General features: G+C 41.1%; 1 protein-coding gene across 1 annotated transcript in view; it reads right to left on the bottom strand.

Annotated features, from left to right (window-relative positions):
• Window positions 1-23,303, bottom strand: part of POLA1 (DNA polymerase alpha 1, catalytic subunit) — a 319,152-nt gene extending 295,849 nt beyond the window's left edge. The window contains 11 exon segments of the mRNA XM_033195650.1: window positions 808-986; window positions 1,075-1,276; window positions 1,584-1,671; window positions 2,100-2,192; window positions 3,333-3,395; window positions 3,859-3,974; window positions 12,657-12,737; window positions 13,774-13,800; window positions 13,803-13,869; window positions 17,539-17,654; window positions 23,123-23,303. Coding sequence (XP_033051541.1) covers window positions 808-986; window positions 1,075-1,276; window positions 1,584-1,671; window positions 2,100-2,192; window positions 3,333-3,395; window positions 3,859-3,974; window positions 12,657-12,737; window positions 13,774-13,800; window positions 13,803-13,869; window positions 17,539-17,654; window positions 23,123-23,165 — 1,075 coding nt within the window. The 5' untranslated portion in view covers window positions 23,166-23,303.
• Window positions 23,304-23,621: the final 318 nt, after the last annotated feature.

Genomic DNA, 23,621 nt, shown 5'->3' with positions numbered 1-23,621 from the left:
AGGTTTTCAGAGTCCTATATTATCTGGCCTTTGGTCTTTATCTCCAGCTTCATTGTATACCAATCTTGCCACTTGATTACTATGCTACAACCACACAGGTCTCCTCCTTCCTCCCTCTAGGCCTTGCTAGTACTGGCTCGTTAAGCTGAAATGCCCTTTTATCAGCTCTGCAAATACCTCAAATCTCAGTCCAGTGGTCATTTCCTCAGACAGGCCTCCCCTGGCCATTGCCCAACTAATTTTCTTTACATCATTTATCAATTTATCTCATTTACTGCTAATGTGCCCCCACCCACTGCCACCCTCCTAGAACATAAGCTCCATTATAGTGCAGGGAATTTGTCCAGCTTATTCATCCCATCTCAGTGCCTAGCACACAACAGGCATTGAAATTTGCTGAAGAAACACACAAATTAATGACTGATTCCCTTTAAATTAAAGTGCATTCCTGTAACTTCAGATACATCAATAGTGAACTACAAACACACATTCCAAAACCATATGTAACTGATGTTTGGAATAAGCATCTTTAAGGATTATTCACACCATAGCTCCTCTCCATCAGGGTGGCGCATTCACTTTACAATGAATGAGTGTCACTCTCTTACAATACATGTTAAGTGAGGGCAGGGCCTGACCTGAGCTAATTACAACCACTCAAGTACTTAAGGGACAAAGGAAAAAACAAAAACAGAAATTGATTAAATAAAATAAAAAGACAACACAAAAAGAAACAAAAAATAAAATATTTAAGGGAAAGGTCCTACTCTGAGTTAAAGGCATACAGTTAACCTTATGTATGATTACCTGGTTGGTTGTACTGATCTTCATAAGCATCCAACCAATAAAAGTGGAATACTTGTTCCTCATCTGCCCCTTTTACCAATGGGAGTTGACTGGAATCCACTTGAACTTCTTGCACTGAGAAACTGCTATCACCTTCTTGATCAACGTCCCAACAAGAGACATCTGGGAGAAAACTTCCTCTGCAGAAATCACATTTTCAAAAACCTTTCAAAATCCAACAGAAAAATTGTAGTCCTATTTGCCAGAAAAGTCATAAAATGCTCTTACAAGTAGGACATGGTCCCTTTCCCAGAATCCGCCTCTTGTTTCACTTCCTCTGCGGGCTCACTCTCTTGGTCCCAAGCCTTGGCAGCCATAAGCTCCAGGTCCACCTCTTCAGTTTCCATGGGCTCATCAAAGTCACCATCTTCAAACTCCATTGCCCCTGACTCCTGCTCTTCTTCTGTACTCTCGACCTGTACAGGTTTGCCTGTAGGCATCATCACACATTCTTATCATGTGCTAGTGCCATGACACAAAGGCACACAAAGGCGCACAAAGGCTTATCCAACACTAAAATAGCAGCCTGTCCCTTTTCTATAATATGTTTGCATTTCTCTTTAATCTCCAAATTGGGTTTTTAACTTTTACTGAAATTTTTATGAATTCAAATCTTCACATTTAAACTTGCCATCACAACACCTTCAAAATCTCTTCTACCTCCTCCATCATGGGGCCTCCATCTTTGACAGAAACCACTCAACACTCTTGCAATTCTTGCCTGACATCACACTTACCAGCAAATTCAGCACGTTTAAGAGGAACAGGAGTTAACGGAGGCTCCTTTCTGGAGACAGGGGAAGCAATTTTTCCTGAAGGAACTGCCTGTAAACGTTTTTAAATATTTAGTCAGTTAGACCTACATACTAAAAATATGCAACTGTCCTACCCTGACCAAAGATAATGACAGTTCCCTTTTATAAAAAGATTTTATGTATTATTAATGTAACAGCTTCAATTATTTTACTGTTACCTAGGTTTACAAAAAATACTTGCTTCTGGGAGGAAAATTATTGCATTTACCACTGTTGTAATACCTATAATAAACACACACCAGTTACTGCAAATTTACTATGAAAAAGGCAGGCACATGCTATTTTTGAAATACATGAAACTATAAATTGAATGGGAGTCCTAATTTAAAACAAAAATCAAAAACAAATTTAAAGGTATTTCCCTCATATAGAAAAGCAACAAAATAAGCTTAAAGCAATCCTATAAATCAAGATTGAAGGTATCTCTACACACTTTACCGTGGAGGTGTGCACAGAAAAAGGATTCGGGGAAGCTCCAATGGATCTTTTCTTCTTCAGTATCATTACAGGTGGTGGAGTTATTTGAGGTGTCTAAAAGGAAACGTAAGACATATTCACTGCCATGCTTGGTTTACCACAGACAGAAAAAGTATACTTCTTCACTCATTGAAGCCCAATAAGCAAAGCTTTCTTTTCTTTCCCTTCCCCCCTCCCCACTCCCAACTATGTGCATGTACTGTGGTTACTATAGCAACGATATAAAATAGATATTAAATCTACCCCTCCCCAACTTTTTCTTTTTAAAATTTAGCATACTTTTACTTACCCTTTGAGAATATTACATTTAAAAATTGTCAAGATAGAACTACATGGTGGTGGTGTTAAGTCATTTTAATTAATGGTCACTTCAAAAGAAGTACACTTCTAAATGAGAGCTTAGTCTTTATGGGAAATGGCCAAATTTCAAATTCACGATGGAGCTAATCCTGTTTGAGTTCTATCAGGGATAGTTCACTCACTCTTCCTTCATTCCCACTCAGAATTCAAGACAAGGCTCTTATACCTGATTGTGCAGATTGACAGGCTTCAATCTATTTAGGGAACATACACCACAGCAACTGAACACAAGCAGTGAGCACTCACAGAACTGACACCTGGGTATATTCCTACTACTTCAAACACACACCCACACATCCCTATCTACATAATCACACAGCTCTAACACCTGGAAATACTCACCTAAAATGATGGGATAAAACCAACCTGAAGGGGGTTTCTTTGTATTTTGGTGGGGGTTTTTTGTTGGTGTCCTTACATTTTTTAAAATTCTGGCAACAGGCCGGTGCGGTGGCTCACGCCTGTAATCCCAGCACTTTGCGAGGCCAAGACAGGCAGATCACGAAGTAAGGAGTTTGAGACTAGCCTGGCCAACATAGTGAAACCCAGTCTCCACTAAAAATACAAAATATTAGCTGGGCATGGTGGCAGGTGCCTATAATCCTAGCTACTGGGAAGGCTGAGGCAGGAGAATCAGGGAAGCAGAACCCGGGAATCGGAGGTTGCAACACGCCAAGATCACACCACTGCACACCAGCCTGGGCAACAGTGCGAGACTCCATCTCAAAAAAAAAAAAAAAAAAATTCTGGCAATAGTCTGTTTTGTATAATTACTAGAGTGTTTCTTCAGTCTACATCCCCTGCATATTTTACAACTCCTGGCGATTCATTTACCTCAGTGTTAAGATCCTGTAGAATGTCACCTAGCAGATCATCCTTGGACAAGTCTACAGCTTTCTGGAAATGATAAAGAAACGTAACATGAGAAAGCCTTGCACTTAAATTCTCATCAAAACTACACACATGTGTATGAAAGGAAGAACCTAGCCAGTTAGTCCTTGCCTCTTCATTCCTCACTCTGAGTGTTCATCTACATTCACAGATTTTAATAACCACCTGTGTATATATCATTCCTACATCTATAGCTCCCGTCCTCTACTTTCACCCTTATTCTATGATCTTCCTTCTACTCACTAAAATTAAACACACTCTCAATTCAGCTTTTCTGTTCAATTTTCTTTTCCATTTCCCAAGTTCCAATCACTGAGGTGCCTTAATTCACTTAGAAATCTACATCCAACTTAGTGAAATTGGAAAAATGTTACTCAAATATATACAGAGCACCTATTATCTGTATAATCAAATATTAAATTTACCTCACAAAGGAAAATACAAAAGATAAGGAAACCATGAAACTCACATCTGCAGTTTTCTTTCCAGCACAAGCAATGAACATTGACTTAATATTGCTCGGTTTTGTCACTGCGGGCTTCTTTACATTCCTCTTGTCTTTGTTGCGTGCTTTACCATCTTTTCCTATTGGAATATGAATTATTTAGAAACATGCATCAGCAAAAATCAAAATGGAAAACTAAAAGCCTAGTCACTTGATCTCCATCGGGAAGAAAAATGTTAAGAATTAAAAATACATAATGCCTGTAATCCCAGCACTTTGGGACGCCGAGGCGGGCAGATCACGAGATCAGGAGATCGAGACCATCCTGACTAACACGGTGAAACCCCATCTCTACTAAAAAAATACAAAAAAAAAATTAGCTGGGCATGGTGGCAGGCACCTGTAGTCCCAGCTACTCAGGAGGCTGAGGCAGGAGAATGGCGTGAACCCGGAAGGTGGAGCTTGCAGTGAGCCAAGATCACACCACTGCACTCTAGCCTGGGTGACACAGAGAGACTCTGTCTCAAAAAAAAAAAAAAAAACATACAAAACTATGAGATTTTATACAAGATATGTAGGAAAAAATATTTTAAATGAGTTTAATTCAAGAAAACTTGGGCTAAATGTTTTTATAGAAACTAATGAAATACCAGTTAAATATTAGCACGACTTAAGTGTGACTGCTTTTTTTTTTTTTTTTTTTTTTTTTTTTTTTTTTTTTTTGAGGTGGAGTCTCGCTCTGTCGCCCGGGCTGGAGTGCAGTGGCCGGATCTCAGCTCACTGCAAGCTCCGCCTCCCGGATTTACGCCATTCTCCTGCCTCAGCCTCCCGAGTAGCTGGGACTACAGGCGCCCGCCACCTCGCCCGGCTAGTTTTTTTGTATTTTTTTAGTAGAGACGAGGTTTCACCGTGTCAGCCAGGATGGTCTCGATCTCCTGACCTCGTGATCCGCCCGTCTCGGCCTCCCAAAGTGCTGGGATTACAGGCTTGAGCCACCGCGCCCGGCCGTGACTGCTTAATTGCTATTATTAATGTGAATAAAAAGCTTTTTTAAAAAGTGAGAATTTGGGGTTTTTTGTTTTCCCCACAGAAATAAAAAGATAAAGTTAATCTTGAACCAAGAAATTAGCCTAGTAGCGTTAATGAGATCATCTCTTTAGCGGTATACTGAATCTGATAGGAAAATTTAACTATGAAGAAATGGGATTACCAATTATGACATGGTGGCATACTAATTTCTATTTTATGAGAAACAGCAACCAGAAACACAGTATGTCATATCAACACTAAATAGCACAGACATATCTATCTGCTCATTAAAGAAGAACTTTTGCCGGCCAGGTGCGGTGGCTCACGCCTGTAATCCCAACACTTTAAAAGACCAAGGCGGGCAGATCAGGAAATCCATACCATCCTGGTCAATATGGTGAAACCCTGTCTCTACTAAAATACAAAAAATTAGCCAGGCGTGGTACGGCGTGCCTGTAGTCCCAGCTACTCGAGAGGCTGAGGCAGGGAAATCACTTGAACCCGGGAGGTGAGATTGCAGTGAGCCAGAATTGCACCACTGCACTCCAGCCTGGCAACAGAGCAAGACTCCGTCTCAAAAAAACAAACAAACAAAACTTCTGCCATGTTTTCTCTTATGGCCATGTGTAAATCACCTACAAACTTCTCTAATACCATCAATTTTACTCTCGCTTTCTGATTCATCCCAGAATAGTCTTGATCTCAAAACAAGCTGACAATGAATAATTGAAAGAATGTGGTGGGCCAGGCATGGTGGCTCACACCTGTAATCCCAGCACTTTGGGAGGCCGAGGCAGGCAGATCACGAGGTCAGGAGATCAAGACCAGCCTGACCAACATGCTGAAACCCTGTCTCTACTAAAAGTACAAAAATTAGCCAGGGATGGTGGCGCGTGCCTGTAATCCCAGCTACTCAGAAGGCTGGGGCAGGAGAATCGCTTGAACCTGTGAGGCAGAGGTTGCAGTGGGCCAAGATCACGCCATTGCATTCCGGTGCTCCAGCCTGGGCGACAGAGCAAGACTCTGTCTCAAAATAAAAAATAAAAAAATAAAAAAAGAATGTGGTAGTGGCATACAAATAGACCAAATGAAACAGACATAAAGTCCAGAATAAGACCCAATTACTTATGGGAATTTAATATATAATGAAGGTGGCATCCCATATCACTAAGGAAAAGATGGACTTTATTAAGTAGTGTTGGCTAGCCATTTGTAAAGAAGTAAACCAGTATAAACACCAAAAGGATCACAAACCAAAATTTTTAAAAATGAAACTTTACAAAAACCTTTTAAAAAGCAATTCCTTTACAATCTGGGTGCAGTGAAACTCTTTCTATGACTCAGAATCCACTCGCAAGAAAAAAAATGATAAATTCAATTACACCAGAATTGGTGTAAAAAGAAAAACCAAGAAAAAAGAAAAACCAAGTTAAACAAAAATGAATAAAAAATTTTTTGCAATATGTATCACAGATAAAGGACCAATTTTCCTGACAAAGAACTTTTAAAAAATTAAAAGATAAAAAGACCAAAAGGAAAGCAGGCAGTAAACACAAACATATATAAATAGTTACGTTTTATGAAAAGATGATCAATTTCATATGTAAAAGAAATGCAGATGAGGCTGGGCACGGTGGCTCACACCTGTAATCCCAACACTCTGGGAGGCCACGAGGCAGGCGGATCATGAGGTCAGGAGTTCAAGACCAGCCTGGCCAACACAGTGAAACCCCATCTCTACTAAAAATACAAAAAGTAGCCAAGCATGGTGGCACACACCTGTAGTCCCAGCTACTTGGGAGGCTGAGGCAGGAGAATCGCTTGAACCTAGGTGGTGGAGGTTGCAGTGACCTGAGACCACACCACTGCACTCCTGCCTGGGTGACAAAGTGAGACTCAGTCTCAAAAAAAAAAAAAATGCAAATGAAAACCACACTGAAATGCCACTTCTCACATATCAGAGTGGCGAAAATTCAAAAGTTTGAAAACACTCTGTTAGTAAGGCTGTAGGGAAACAGACATTCATACGTTGTTCATGAAAGTGTAAAATGGGACAGTTCCTATGAAGAATTAGGCAACAGCTAATAAAATTTTATGTGTAGTGGGCCGGGCGTGGTGGCTCACACCTGTAATCCCAGCACTTTGGGAGGCCGAGGCGGGTGGATCACCTCAGGACAGGAGTTTGAGACCAGCCTGGCAAACATGGTGAAACCCCATCTCTACTAAAAATGCAAAAATTAACCGGGTGTTGTGGCGGGCACCTGTAATCTCAGCTACTCAGGAGGCGGAGGCAGAAGAATCACTTGAACCCAGGAGGCAGAGGTTGCAGCGAGCCGAGATCGCAACATTGTACTCCAGCTTAGGCAACAAGAGCAAAACTTCATCTCAAAAAAAAAAAATTATGTGTAGCTACTCTTTGAGCCAGCAATCCCACTTCTGGGAATTTTCTCTGAGGAAAACACCATATGCAGAGTTACTGGATGTGGCATTATAATAGCAAATTACTCAAAATAATCTAAATGTCCTTCCAAGGAAACCATTTGAATAAACTATGGTGCAATCCCTATCATGGAATACTATGCAGCTACATAGAAATAAATAATTAAAAACAAGCTCTCTATGTTCTAATATGGGGTGATTTTCAAGATATCTTGCTACGTGAAAAAAGCAAAGTACAAAACCCCTATAATATTATCTTTTGTTTAATAAAGAAAAGGGGCTGGACACCGTGGCTCATGCCTGTAATCCCAGTACTTTCTGAGGGCAAAGTGGGCAGACTGCTTGAGCCCAGGAGTTTGAGACCAGCCTAGGCAACATGGCGAAACTCTGTCTCTACTAAAAACTCCAAAAATTAGCCGAGCGTGGGAGGACGCACCTGTAGTCCTGGCTACTCGGGACACTAAGGTGGGAGGATAGCTTAAGCCCAGGAAGCAGAGGCTGCAGTGAGCTGAGATCGCACCACTGCACTCCATCCTAAAGGGCAGAGAAAGAATCTGTCTCAAAAAAAAAGAAAGACAAGGAAATAAAAATACACATATACGCCAGTGCGGTGGCTCACACCTGTAATTCCAGCACTTTGGGAGACTGAGGCGGGCAGATCGCGAGGTCAGGAGTTCGAGACCAGCCTAACCAACATGGTGAAACCCCATTTCTACTAAAATACAAAAATTAGCCAGGCGTGGTGGTGCATGCCTGTAATCCCAGCTACTCGGGAGGGTGAGGCAGGAGAATCACTTGAACCCGGGAGGCAGAGGTTGCAGTGAGCCGAGAAGGGACCACTGTACTCCAGCCTGGGTGACAGAGCGAGACTCCACCTCAAAAAAAAAAAAAAAAGAACAACATACACAATTTCACTCCTGGGTTAGTACCCTAAAAAATTGAAAGCAGGCATTCAAACAAAAACTAGTACATAAATGTTCATAGTAGCACTACGTACAATAGCCAAAAGGTAGAAACAATCCAAATGTCCATCAACTAATGAATAAACAAAACGTAGTACATCCACACAGTAGAATATTATTCAGCAATAAAAAGGAATGAAGTACTGATACATGCTATAACGTACTTGAAAATCTTCTAAGTCAAAGAAGCCAGACACAAAAGATCAAATATTGCATGATTCATTTATATGAAATATAAAATGTCCAGAATACGCAAATCCATAAAGATAGAAAGCAGATTAATGGTTGTCAGGCTCTGGGGGAAGAGAGATTGGGGAGTGACTGCTAATGGGTATGGGGCTTCCATTTTGGATGATGAAAATGTTCTGGAACAAGATGATGGTGATGGTTGCAAACATTGTGAATATACTAAATGTCACTCGTGGTAAATTTTACGTTACGCGTATTTTACCATAGTTAAAAAAAAAAGTATTTCCATGGGCCTAATGTTGTGAAAAGGTTTGTAGGACATTTGTGAAAAATGTGAGACAGGAGATCTGTATCATCTGGAGTACTTTGAAAACAGAATATAATAGTCAAAATGTTTAGTATATAAAATTCGGGTCTTGACAGTGTATGAACAGAGGAGGTCAACAGAGTTTTGAATAGCAAGGAAGGCTTCATGAGGGCTTTAATCTCACCACTGTAGGTTAGTAGGATTTAGACAGAAGGATAAAAAGATGAATACAAGTAAACACTTGAGGTGGAATTCTTCCACAGTTTAGTGTTTCTGTTTTATTGCATTTTCCTGCTGATTTTTCTTCATTGGGACTTGGTTGATATTTTTCTCTGTGGTTTTGTTTTGTTTTGTTTTTTCCTGTTACCCAGGCTGGAGTGCAGTAGCACGATCTTGGCTCACTGCAACCTCTGCCTCCCGGGTTGAAGAGATCAAGAGATTTTCCTGCCTCAGCCTCCGAAGTAGCTGGGATTACAGACGCCCACGACCACGTCCGACTAATTTTTCTATTTTTAGTTGAGACGGGGTTTCACCATATTGGCCAGGCTGGTCTTGAACTCCTGACTTCAGGTGATCTGCCCCACCTCAGCCTCCCAAAGTGCTGGGATTACAGGCGTGAGCCGCCGCACCCGGCCATTTTTCTGTTTGAAAACATGCCAGGAATTAGATCCACACCATAAAGCTTTGACTTTTTACTTCTAAGCAAAACTCAGTAATTTCTTATAAGTCTTTAAAGTGCATTCCAGAAGTCCATTTTCCTTCCTAGGATCTTGTGACCTTTACTGGGCTCCTAGAAAGGGACCCTGAAATAGTGGGGACTTGTGGGTGAATGGTGGTGGCAAAGCACGAAATAAAAATTTCTAAGACTAGCTCTTTTCCGGATCAAATCATTCTCTTCACTAACGTATTACTCGGAAGAGATAATATGATGACTATGGAAACACAGAGATGGATTGTTTATTCAACAAAACTACATACTTACTTTGAGTCCACTACTGTGATTAGCACTGAGATTACCAGGACATGAGTCCTTTCTTTGAGAAGCTCACTGTCCAGTCCAACCTCCTAATTCACAGCTGACAAAAACTCAAGTCCAGATAGGTAATGGGATTAGTTCAAGACGACACAGACAATGAACAGAACCATAACTCTAACATAGGCCTCCTCAGTTCAGGGAAATGAAAGTGGCACATGAGCTCATTCTCTTCTTCATAGACTCACACAAACTAGAAATACACAATTAGCCACACTGCTACCAAATGGTACCAGTGTAGAAAATTTCCACATTATACAGGTTGGCAGAACCAGGAAGATGGTTCACATATTCTAATTTAACTAATAAATGAATGAAGAATAAATAACATCACACATAGAAAAAATACACATATGCTTATTTTTTGTAATAAACCAGAAACTAATAAAAAAGTTAGATTTTCATTTTTAAAACATATAAATGTTTTACAATATTCAGAAGTAAAATTAAAAGGATTTTTTAAAACTGAAATTTGAATACAAACAAAAAATGAACCTATGTAGTAAATTAATACAACACACACTAAAGAATTACTTTACATAGCTTCTGAACACAATAGTCTGACTATAGACCCTTAGGATATATACCAAGAACAAATAAAACTGTAGAGAAATCATAAACTTTACTTAGAAAGGTTGTTAGTACAGATAATGATTTAGCGATTCTGACATTATTTTGTGTATATTTTAGAAGACAAGGGTTTTCATTGAGGATGAAGGCAGATACAAATATAGAATTGGGAAGATAAAGAACCCAGTGATGTTGGATTTCAACCAATCAAATATATCCATATGATCTCATGACATATATAATTTCCTTGTTCTGTTCACTGAAAGGGTCTAGAAGCCATTACACTCCAACAGCAATGAGCACATCCATCTCCCATATCTGGACACCATTCCCCACTAAAAGGAATCAGGATTCTTGGGAGAAATGGTTGGATCCAGGTCTAGGGCAGGAATAATACAAGCTAAACCTGGAACATCTTATCCTCTTAGCCCAGAAAGCAAGGAAATGCTCAAAGACTGATGGAGCCATGTCAAAAGAACACAGGAGGTGGCTTAAAGGGGCTCTTACCAGCCAAATCTGGGATAATTTGAACATAAAAAGGAAAAATGATATAATTGCTGCTGAATTATAACAGTAAATCTTTTAGAAATACATGAGTCTGAAGCAATAATTTTTAAAAGAAGGGAAAGGATCAACAATAGATGCTAAAAGCACTGGGTAAAAATTCATGGGGAAAGGAATATACACATGGTCTCAAATTATCACCCCCTATTTTGCATTAATTACAAAAGGGAGGAAAGCAGCTTTACAAGGAAGAAATCTGACAAATATCATCTTAACCAAAAGATCAAACTTAGTATCAACAATAATGGTACAAGTGACATCATATGCCCCTGATATGAACAATTGGAAGGACAGAATTTTATACTGTAGGTCTTAACAAAGCATTTATTTATAAATATTTATTTATTGTTGCCAAAATATTTAACCCAAATCTAAGCACAACGAAGCAGTCAGGTAAAACTCAGACTGTGGGACATTCAACAAAACAAACAGCCTGGTCCCTTCAAAAATCAATGTCATGAAAGACAAAAAGAGGCCAGGGTGGCAGGGGGAGGGGGGCAGGTGTTGCTGTTCTACATTAAAAAAGACTATAGAGACATGAAAACTAAAATGGATTCTGCATTTTTTAAAATAGCTTTAAAAGATACTATTGGGCTAATTGGGAAACTTTTAATATAGATAATATATTAGATATCATGATAATGTTATTGTGGTTAAGTAGTCAAGTATCCTTACTCTTAGGAGGTCACTGCTGAAGTTCAAAGTCCACTGAGCAAAAAAGTCTCTGTGTATGTGGTTGGAAGGAGAGAGAAAACTAATGGTGCAAAATGTTATTCTGCAAATGAGGATTCAGACAGTAAAGGGCAAGACAGCACAGATGTTAGGCTTTTGGTCACATATTCTTTTGTTACATATTCTTCGCATTTTTTATTTTTAAAATACTGCTTAAAAATGTAAAAACTATTCTCAGCTCGAGAGCCACACAAAAACAGGCATGATTTCCATTTGGGGTAACAAAAATGTTCTAAAATTGATTGTGGTGATGGCTGCACAACTCTGTGACTATATTAAAAGCCACTGAACTGTATACTTTAAATATGCAAATTGTATAGTGTGTGAACTACATCTCAATAAAACTTTTTGTCAAAAACTGGTTGTGAGAGGGCCACAGTTTGCTGACCCCAATCTACCACTTGGTAGTAGAAGACTAATTAACAAACTAAACAAACAAAAAAAAAAAACTGAAGAGAATTTTCAGTATTTTCATTTTACAGGAACTAAATCAGGCTTGTTTACTCAAAAAAAATTGCCAATGATTGTACAGCTAAGACAATCTGACACATTCATCCACATTATTTTAAATTTCAATTAGACAAAGCAAGCTGATTACTCTAGTTCTAAACCTTGTTATTGTGCTATACAACTGGCAAAGAGCTAAAATTCTAAGTACATCACTTCAGTAGGAATTAAAAGAGATCAATTACTGTTGCAGCCCTCAAAATCAGCAAGTTTTAAATGACCATAGGATTGAAAACTTTAAAACAAGTAAAGACCACACTACTTGGATAATAGAGACATGAAACTTCATTTCCTGGTGTTGTTACTGTTTTTAATCTTTAATTTTCCACATAACCATACTTCTCTTCATATTAGAACATATTCTATACCTAATAACAATGGTAGTTAGGTCCTTCTCTCAAACGTAAACTATCAGAGTATCAAGTCATCTCTAATTTTAGAGAATTCTTTAAATCTCAAAACAACACCCTGGAAAACAAAAGGTAGGTACCTTTCTCACCAGCATCAAGGGCATCATCTTCAAGGTCATCATCAAAAATCTCTCGGCCATCTTCCACATAACCAATACCATCTGCAGGGACAAAATTTAATACTGGGATCAAATTTCTAAAAGTGGCTAATAATATTTTAGCCATGACCAAAAAAATCTTTTATACCTGCTCAGATGTTTTCCTGGCCTGTGCTATTTTTAAGTGCAGCAGAATTCTGTTCACACAGGTGTCAGACAATGCACAGCATCCACACAGCAGGTGTGGAGTCAAAAACAAATGATATATATTATACCTAGCTAGGTGACCTCAGGAAACGATTTGGCCCATAGGATCAAAGTCTGCCACAATAGGATGCTTTACAGCAGTTTTACTCTACCAGAAGAATAAAAAGAATCAAGATTACCACAAGTCCAGAGAGAGATATCCCAGTCTACAAGGGAAAACCGGCAATATAGCTGAATCCAATTACAGAAGTAGAAACATAAATAGTCACAGGCACAATCTACATGCTCCCCGTGGTCAGCATTCACATGGCCATGAAGTCAGACCCTACCAGTGAGAACCAATGAGCTTTCAGAAGGGGCACAGGACATTAGGACAAGACTTTGTATGGTGCTTTCTGCTGACCAAGTTAATTTTCATACCTAGAACCTCATATATGCCTCACAACTCTGGGAGAAGGTAGTTTTCTTATCCCCATGTTATAGATGAAGAATCTGAGGTGCAAAGAGATTAAGTGATTTGTCCAAGGTCATAGAATTGGAAAGTAGGAACGATGGATCCTGAACCTGCATTCCTTAATTCCAAGCGCTGTGCATGGGCCCCACAGACAAGGGCTCCTCCCAATTCTTACACAGCCATTACCTGGAGGATTTATACTACATCCTGAGGTATGTGCCTAGATTCTCCAAAATATCCCCAAATAAACGTCCTGCTGTTCTGCTTCCTCATCCTCAAATAATTAAAGGAAAATCCAAACCAAAGGTAAAATCCTAACAGTGCCTTACATTTGCCCAGGCAAAGCAGTAACTCCACTACATGAGTGCAAATCTACAAGAAGCAATTAACACAGTGCTTAGGAAGCAACATCTCCACCCCCACCCCCGCCCCACCTACCATCATCCACAATCCAGTCATCATCTGGCGTGCCTGAACCAGCTTCGAATACTGTTCTTCATCAACTTCTTCATAAACACCTGTGAAGTCCTCGACCTACCATTATACAAGTTTCAGAAAAAAAGCTTCAAATAGAGTGAAAGTGTTAAACAATTCTGATGAAAAAATTGTCAAATTGAAACTGGAATGGCAGCCTGAAGGAGTAGCTGCAACCAAATCATGAGTTCTGACATTCAACACCACTACAGGGTTTTCCTTAAATAGACATCAATTAACTTAGTATTCCTTTTAGGTGGGTGTTAACATAAGATATTAAATGATTCCATTAGCATAATACACTTGTCATACCATCAATTACTCATCTATTTCATAAAAAACAAACTGAATTATAGCCAATTCTTCATTAGCTGCTTTGGGGATTATTCACTTGTAATTTCTAGACTAGTTTCTCCTACACTTAGCAAACCTGTAAGGCATGCCACTTCCCTTTCCACTAGCTAATGTACACTCTGCGAATAGACGATAATTTTCATGCTTGTTCAACCAAACAAATATAATTCAAAAGGAAAATCTCCCTCATCCATCCGTCTCCAAAAATTAGCAAAACAAACATATTGTATATTCTACAGGCAAACCAGAAATAGCTTTTGAGTGACCCTGTTTGTATTACCACTGACACCCCACCGTTCTCAGATCTTGAAACCGCACAAGGACTTAAATGCTGAGCTATTTGAAAGGCAAGTCCAGAGAGTGGCAGGTCCTCCAATCACATTGGCTGCCTGACTGCAAGAGGGTCAGAACACCATGAGCTACTGGTATGAGTAAATCAGACAACCTCTACACAGCTAAAGCAACAAATGAAAGATACACACCAATGCTGCAGCTGCCCATGGGGAAAGGCCAGTGACTTTGCAGATGAGACTCTGGTGGGCTGGTTTGCAAAATCTCATAGACCTCTTATTAAAAATTACCAAAGGCTGGGCACAGTGGCTCATGCCTGTAATCCCAGCACTTTGGGAGGCCCACGTGGGTGGATTACCTGAGGTCAGGAGTTCGAGGCCAGCCTGGCCAACACAGTGAAACTGCATCTCTACTAAAAATACAAAAATTAGCCAGGTGTGGTGGCACATGCCTGTAGTCCCAGCTACTCAGGAGGCTGAGGAAGGAGAATAGCTTGAACCCGGGAGGCGGAGGTTGCAGTGATGCAGTGAGCTGAGATCATGCCACTGCACTCCAGCCTGGGTAACAGATCGAGTCTCCGTCTCAAAAAAAAAAAGACCCAATTCTTGGCCAGGCGCAGTGGCTCATGCCTGTAATCCCAGCACTTTGGGAGGCCAAGGCGAGCAGATCACTTGAGGTCAGGAGTTCGAGACCAGCCTGGCCAACGTGGTGAAACCCCATCTCTACTAAAAATACAAAAATTAGCCAGACATGGTGGTGGGCACCTGCAATCCCAGTTACTCAGGAGGCTGAGACAAGAGAATCGCTTGAGCCTGGGAGGTGGAGGTTGCAGTGAGCCAAGAACATGCAACTGCACTCTAGCCTGGGCGAGAGAGCGAGATTTAAAAAAAAATTCTCCCATTCTCTCAAGAGTTCTACCTCAGCCGGGTGTGGTGGCTTACGCCTGTAATCCCAGCACTTTGGGAGGCCAAGGCAGGGGGATCACCTGAAGTCAGGAGTTCCAGGCCAGCCTGACCAACATAGTGAAACCCGGTCTCTGCTAAAAATACAAAAATTAGCCAAGCGTGGCGGCAGGTGCCTGTAATCTCAGCTACTTGGGAGGCTGAAGCAGGAGAATCGCTTGAACCTGGGAAGTGGAGGTTGCAGTGAGCCAAGATACCATCATCGCACTCTAGCCTGGGCAACAAGAGCAAAACTCCACCTCAAAAAAAAAAAAAAAAAAGAGTTCTACCTTTCTCAAACGGAGTATGGGAGAAACAATTCCATCTGAAGAGTTAATATCCTAGGAAAAATCTTGGACAGAGCTTTTAGAATCTGACGGCCAGAGATGACTGGATTTCTGCCATACCTCTAAGGCTTATAATAATTACAGGATTTGGCTGAGTTTTCACCTCCTTTTAGCCTACTCTATAGGAATCACTGGCAAATACTGATTTGGTAACAGAAACAACCTGCCTTACCAAATTAAGTTTTTAACAACACAGATGCAAAATAGTCCAATTAATATTACTATACCGACCAACTTTCTTTTTCGGGGTTGGAGGGGAACTGGCGTGATTACTTTTGTTGGTTGAAGACAGACTGTCTCTTATTTAAGTGATTCACTATATTATCAAGGAGATACCAGAAAACTATTTTTAAATATCATTTTGAGTAAAAAGTCATTTCGACTCAATCTTTAAAAACATTACTACTGCTCAGCATGAACTCTTAGAGCCATACAATTAACATTACAGTGTAAAGGGAAATCAGCCACATTGTGCCAACATCTGAAATGCCCCATGGAACTCCTTTATACAAGTACCTACATTAAAAATGTTTTATTCCTGGGCTCAGTGTGGTGGTTCACGCCTGTAATCCCAGCACTTTGGGAGGCCGAGGCAGGTGGATCATTTGAAGTCAAGAGTTCAAGACCAGCCTGACCAACATGGTGAAACCCCGTCTCTACTAAAAATACAAAAATTAGCCACCCGTGGTGGTGACGCCTGTAATCCCAGCTACTTGGCAGGCTGAAGCAGGAGAACCGCTTGAACCTGGGAGGTGGAAGTTGCAGTGAACCAAGATCATGTTATTGCACTCCAGCATGGGCAACAGAGCGAGACTATGTCTCAAAAAAAAAAAAAAAAATGCTTTATTCCTGCTTTACTGAAATCCTTTTATCAACCTTTTATGATCTGGTTGCCTCACTTAACTTGAACAAATGGTGACAAATGGCAAATACTCTCTTATTTGATTAACTGGTTAAACATTCATATCCTGAGCCAGACTGCCTGGGTTCAAAAAAGGATCTGCCACTGTGACCTCATTAACCTTCTGTGCCTCGGATATCTCACCTGCAAAATGTTATTAATCATAGTATCTAATTTCATTTGGTTATTGAAAAGATTAAATGAATAAACACATTGGTAAACGCACTTAGAATAATATGTTAGTTCAAAAAGTTATGGTTGTTATTTTCTAGTACTGGTTAATCACTTTCTGGCCATGAGGCAATTAGGATACTCAGGGAGCCCTGAAGGTGACGCTAGACAATATTTATGCAGATGGTGGCCACTCTGTTTTTTACCTGCAGACCATAAACAGTGGGTAGAGGAAAACCAAAAGAGCATCACATTCAATCTTACAAGCAGAACACGGCAGAAGTTAAGGTCCAAGTCTCCATTGCCACTACCCTTGCAAATGAGATTAGGAAGAACAGTTCTCTCCAAGAAGTAGCACTTAGTTAGACTGCTCAATACCTTAAGAGTAAGTAAAAGCACCTCTAAAGGACTGCAAAAAACCAATGGGACTTACCATAGATACGGCATGCTCAATAAGGAAAAATATAGATAGGGCTATGTACTTTCATTTTGGAATTTTAAAATCATCTGTAAAATACCTTACTGGAACTTTAAGGGTTGAGCATTCTCCATGATCTGTAAATCTACCTCATACCCATGCTTGCTCAACACTAATAAATTCCCATTACAAGAAGTTTTAAATATATGAGTATTTCTAATTTGGGGCAAAGGTGACATAAGACTACCTTCAGGCTATGAATTAGATGATGCACAGGAGGAATAAAGAAGAAAAATGGTTACTTACTTCATATTTATACTTCTCACCAGCTTTAGCCTTTTTCAGTCTTTCTAGAGCTTCTTGGTGCCCCTTCTTTGATTTTTTTTCTCGCCGGGCTCGAGAAGCTACAAAACTCCCTGAATCTGACACAGTGGGGAAAAAAAAAATTTACAAGAGGTGTTACAAAATTGTCAGCCATCTTCCCTCAAACACCAAGGAAAAGTTTCTAGCCAACATTGTTTAGTAATATTAGTAATATTATTTTAGTAATAAACAAGTAGATAATGTTTACAATGTATATAATTCACAAAGCTCATGGCCAAACATACATATCCAAATATACATGACTCGCCAGAAAGTTCCTCTAAGATCCTGTTAAAACAAAGCCACTGTTATTTTTTTCTCCCAAAAGAGGAAAATTCCCAATTCAACTGATATCCTGCAGAGACACTAAACAAGGGAGATCAGCTGTTAGCTAATTTATCACCTTTTCATTAGAAATGACCAGTCAGAAGTAATCCAGTGGGTTATAGAAGCACTATTCATTTTGTATTCTATTAATCTAAATGGCTTCAAGGAACATCTACTCTTTGCAAAGTACTAGGCCCTATGAGACACAAAGACAGGCTGGGCGTGGTGGCTCACACCTGTAATCCCAGCACTTTGGGAGGCTGAGGTGGGCAGATCACCTGAGGTCAGGAGTTCAAGACCAGCCTGGCCAACATGGTGAAACCCCGTTTCTACTAAAAATACAAAATTAGCCGGGCATGGTGGTGCGTGCCTGTAACCCCAGCTACTCGGGAGGCTGAGGCAGGAGAAACATTTGAACCTAGGAGGCAGAGTTTGCAGTGAACTGAGATCGCACCATTGCACTCCAGCCTGGGCAAAAAGAGCGAAACTCCATCTCAAAAAACAAAAAACAAAACAACAACAACAACAAAAAAGATAAAAAAGACATGGTCTCTGTACTCACAAAACTTACTATCTAACACGGGAGACAAGTAGCAACTGGCTCTAAACAATATTTAGAGGTAATACATGCCTTAAAAGAGATTCAGACAAAGTACCCAGAAATTCAAAGAAGGAACAGATTGAGGACTGGGGAAATTTAAAAAAGATGGCTCTGAAGGTATTACTGATATACCACTTATTTCAAGGCTTCAGTTGGTTATGACACAGGATGCTACTAAAACAACTACAGGGACTAAAATGGCTTGTCAAAAATTACTGAAATATCAGAGGACTTCCGTGTTTATTCATTCAACTTTTGAATTATTCATGCTCTGGTCATCATAAACTGATCATTACACACACATACTGAAAAAAATTCAGCCGGGCGCAGTGGCTCACACCTGTAATCCCAGCACTTTGGGAGGCTGAGGTGGGTGGATCACCTGAGGTCAGGAGTTTGGGACCAGCCTGACCAACATGGTGAAACCCCATCTCTACTAAAAATACAAAAATTAGCTGGGCGTGGTGGCAGGCACCTGTAATCCCAACTACTTAGGAGGGTGAGGCAGGAGAATCCCTTAAACCCAGGAGGTGGAGGTTGCAGTGAGCTGAGGGTGCACCACTGCACTCCAGCCTGGGTGACAGAGCAAGACTCCGTCTCAAAAAAAAGAAAAAAAAAAAAATCATCCACAGAATTAAAGACTTTCACATACCCACTGATGAATAACTAAGTCAAGCATAACAGTGCTGCCTGTCAACCATGAGTTTAGGCTCAGCATGATTACCATCTATGTCTGTGAAATTTAGTATTTTATTGTGTTTGGTGTTAATTAATTTATAAAAGAAGCAGGCAAAGAAAAGGAGAAGTATGGATAAGAGGCAGCCTAAAACTCCAACCCCACTAGAATGTTCATAACAACATTAAGCTGCTTGACTAAATGTCTGACTGAAATAGAAGATACAATTTAAAGAACATGCACCCAAATGCTGGCAATAAACTGCTGGAGACTATAGCTTAAAGGTGAAGCATAATTAGAGATCTTATTTTTTCTAGCTTTCTAGAAATGGAATCTCTCTTTATAACATCTCACTCTATTGTGTGACTTCCACATTTGACTTTTAAATCCATTTTCAGAAAGACATTAAGTAAAAATTAAGGAATAAAGGTACTTAATGATGACAGTCACAAAAACTTGGATGTCACTCAAATGATTTCAAAAATCGTGAAGAGGCCTACATGAAAAGGCTTCGAAGATTACTGAACATGACCCCTGAAAGTGAAAAGCTGGCCTCAGTGTATTCAAGACTCCTTGACGCCTGACATCTGTAGGTCTTCAAATGCACTTACTCCACAGGCAACAATGTTCCACTACACAAGCAACAATGTTCCACTACACAGGCAACGCCCCACTACTACACAGGCAACAATGTTCCACTACACCGGGTTTAGGATACAATTACAAATAACACAGAGCTGCCTGTCCAAAAGAGGCCCCCAGTCAAGTAAAGCAAAGTACCTGAAATTACCATCACAATATAAACATGGTGCCATAGAAAAGGTAATAACTCAGCACTGAGGAAATATACAAAGGAGAGCTGTTAATTTTGCCTGAGAAATCAAGGAAGGTTTCACAGGAGAGGTTTCCAATACAGGCCTAGAAAAAGGAGTCGAATTTCACAATCAGAAAACAAGGTAAAAAGTGGCACAAGCAAAAGAAGAGGCATGAGCCAAATCACAAAGGGATGAAAATGCACAGTGTATTCAGAAACTGAGAGAAGTCACTGTGCAAGGTAAATTCGACAAGAGAGTGTAGAGTGAGTAGGAGAACCAGACTGGGGAGAAGCAGCACATTCCAGCTCTGCCATTTACTGGGTGACATGAGAACACCGGTTAACCAGTTAAGCAGCAGACAGGTGTCTTGTTGTTTTAAGCTGCCTAGCATCTGAAACTGTGAAATCCGGCCCCCATCCCTTATAAGTCTTGATGAGACAGTAGAGCCTATGTCCCATTACAGAAGCTGAAAAGGTTGATACTCTTTCCCAGGCACCCTTGCAGCCTAGGGCATGGGCATATAAAATAGGCTCTATTAGGAACACCTGCTCAGACATTAAATCAGAAGCTAGTGTCACAAGGAAAGGGGCATGGGTTTTAAAAGAGTCTACAAGTAGCAACAGCTGCAGGAGGATTACAAAACTGACAACAATGTCAGCAATGTCCTAAGGTATGAGCTATAGCATCAAGTACTTGGTCGTGGTTGGCAATGACCTCCTCATTAGCCCATTTTTGAGGCACAATTTCACTCACTGTTCCTGGCTAAATAGCTCCCAGACTGGCTTCTTAGTCCTCCTGGAGTTTCTGTGAACACGATATTCTTCTACCAAATTCTAACCAATCTGCTAGAGTTGGTTCCTGCAGCTTACAAATAAGAGCTCTGACTGATGCAGAGCCTCAGGGTTCACATATGTGAAATAGGGATAATCATGTCTGCTTCAAAAGCTGTTAAGGATTACATGAGGATGCCTATCTTACTTTGCACTTAGCAATATAGGAGCGGCTCATGTAATGTTTCTGTGTGAAGTCAAACACACATCCACATACCCCACACACACCACACCTAAGAGTACCAAGGTCTAGCTTCAGAAGGCAAAAATAAAGCAAAGCCGTTTTCTGCATATGATGTTTACCATCTGTACTTCATGAAGACAAACCATGTCCAGCCTATCCACCATCATAATGCCAGAGCCTGGCAGAAGGCTTATACCTAGTAAGTATATAATAAATATTTGCTGAATGAACCAATGAATGAACCACTGTGCCTGCTTTTTTGATCATTAAACTTTCCCTGGCCAGACGCAGTGGCTCACGCCTGTAATCACAGCACTTTGGGAGGCCAAGGTGGGCGAATCACCTGAGGTCAGGAGTTCGAGACCAGCCTGGCCAACATGGTGAAACCCTGTTTCTACTAAAAATACAAAAAACTTAGCCAGTGTGGTGGCGGACACCTGTAATCCCAGCTACTCGGGAGGCTGAGGCAGAAGAATTGCTTGAACCCGGGAGGCAGAGGTTGCAGCTAGCTGAGATCGCATCACTGCACTCCAGCCTGGGCAACAAGAGGGAAACTTAGTCTCAAAAAAAAAAAAAAAAAAAATTTCCCTGATTTTTTTTCATATATAGTAACAGCCAGTTATACACCCTTCAACTTTTCACTGCCATTATCAAGGTGCCCTGCCTTCTAACACTGAAGAAAAAAAAAAAAAAAAAAGCCTGCATTTTCTCTTTTGGAGTGTCTCCAATGCTTCACGTAGGTAAGTTAGCAAAAAAAAAGAATAAGCATGAAAAAATCCAGTTACAAAGGTTTAAATATTTGTTTCAAAATTACCATCTGGAGTACCGCTATCCTCCCCAAAAGCAGACGCTAGCTTACAGTAGTCTTTCAGGTAACAATCTTTCAGTCTGCTCTAAAGGAAAAATTCCAGTCACAAGTCCCCAGCAACTACTTAATCAACACCATGACTTAAGAGGAGTCTCAAGATTGCACAGTATCCACCAAAGTGATTTCCTGATGTTCACAGATGACGTAGTTTTTAGGGTGAAGAAAGGGCTTAGTGGCAAATCACTGATATAGGGCTGCAAAGACTGTTCACATACTCACACCCTACATCCCATCTGTAATCCAGGCAGGTCGACTCTCCAAAATAGTCTTAAAAAACGAACGGCTAGAACAAATTGAAATCTGTGACTCACAACTAGGTGAATGCAAAGGAAGCTGATTAGGAAGCGAGTTCTCATTAATGGTGATGTATCTGAATGACAGGAGAGGTGAAGGATGAGCTAACAAAGTGAAACATCTGATTTTAAGTTAGAAGTTTACTGAAGTCACGCTTTAGTTGAACACTGTTCAAAAATCAGACAAATCTATTTGCATTTTTGTATTCTATTTTTGGAAATAAAAGATACCCCTGACAAACGGAGTGATATACAGGGGATTTGAAATGCCCTGAATTGATGCCATTTTTTTTTTAAACTTCACCAGGAATGACTAGATTGTGAACAGGATTTCTACGCAGCACTTGAAGAACTTTCTAAAGAATCTGAAAGAAAAACTGCTAATGCATAAAGTAGAAACCCATTACCTAAAAATACAAAACGCTTTATTCCCCGATGACAGCACTTAGAGCTTTCTTCCCGCTTAGTTACAATGTATAAAATATTCCTGGAAGTTCCTACAAAAAGGGGCACAGATCTCTTCTGTTCAAGCCCTCAAGTGGATACTTAGGGTGATCGGAGTGAAATGCTTTCGGCCAAGACAGTGCCCCACGGGGCCAGTCTCAATAAAGTTATACCCAGCACGTGGGTGCAACTCACCAAAAGAAATAGAAACGCAATCGACTGTGGAGACTCTCAGTGGCAGAGGTGCGACAGCCTCCCAAACAAAAATTCCTCCAGGCTCGGGTCCGCCAAGAGCAAACCGCGCCTAAAGGAAGCCCGGTCCGACGCCAGAAGGGCCCCCGCCTGGGACGACCAAGGTCCGCGCCCAAACCAAGCCAGGTGTGCACCTCCCTTAGAAAAAAATAATGCAGAGACTCCCTCAGAACCCCCACCACCGGCAATCATGCCACGGTCCCAACCCGGAGCCCCGCGCGCGGAGTCGTCACTCACCACTCGCCCCTATCTCACAGCCGTCGCCGTGCACGGGCGCCATGGTCCCGAATCTCCCGATTCCGCGCCAACCAGCCCAAAACTGACGCGGGGGCCGAGACAGGCGCCAGCGTGAAAGCCAATCAGCGGCTCGGGAGGCTGCGGACTTCCGCCCGGAAGGCCACTGACGTGCCGCGCCGCGCCGCGCCCCGCCCCCGACCTTCCCGCGGGCGCGCGTTTGGCGCCCTGTGATGACCCCTTAGGGAAAAGCTAGAGCTGAGGGGAAGCCGGAGGAGAGCAGGAGAAAGAAGCGGTCGGGCGCTGGAAAGGGGCCGCCTGGAAACTGCGCAAGCGCACGCATGCTGATAGGAAAAGGTTTGGGCGCGTGGGAGAAGGGGCGCTCTGGTTCTCAGAGCCTATTCTCCCGGAAAGGAGGCGCGGGCGGGCAGGAGAGTGGGCGTGGTTGGATCGTTTTCCCCAGAGCCTAGGAAAGCGACTGCCTCCTGCTGCGCGCTCTGAG

The sequence above is a fragment of the Trachypithecus francoisi genome, unplaced genomic scaffold (genome assembly GCF_009764315.1).
Source record: "Trachypithecus francoisi isolate TF-2019V2 unplaced genomic scaffold, Tfra_2.0 Contig01603, whole genome shotgun sequence".
NCBI classification, from domain to species: domain Eukaryota; kingdom Metazoa; phylum Chordata; class Mammalia; order Primates; family Cercopithecidae; genus Trachypithecus; species Trachypithecus francoisi.
The sequence above is the reverse complement of the archived record's forward strand: the minus strand, read 5'-3'. Positions and strand labels throughout refer to the sequence as shown.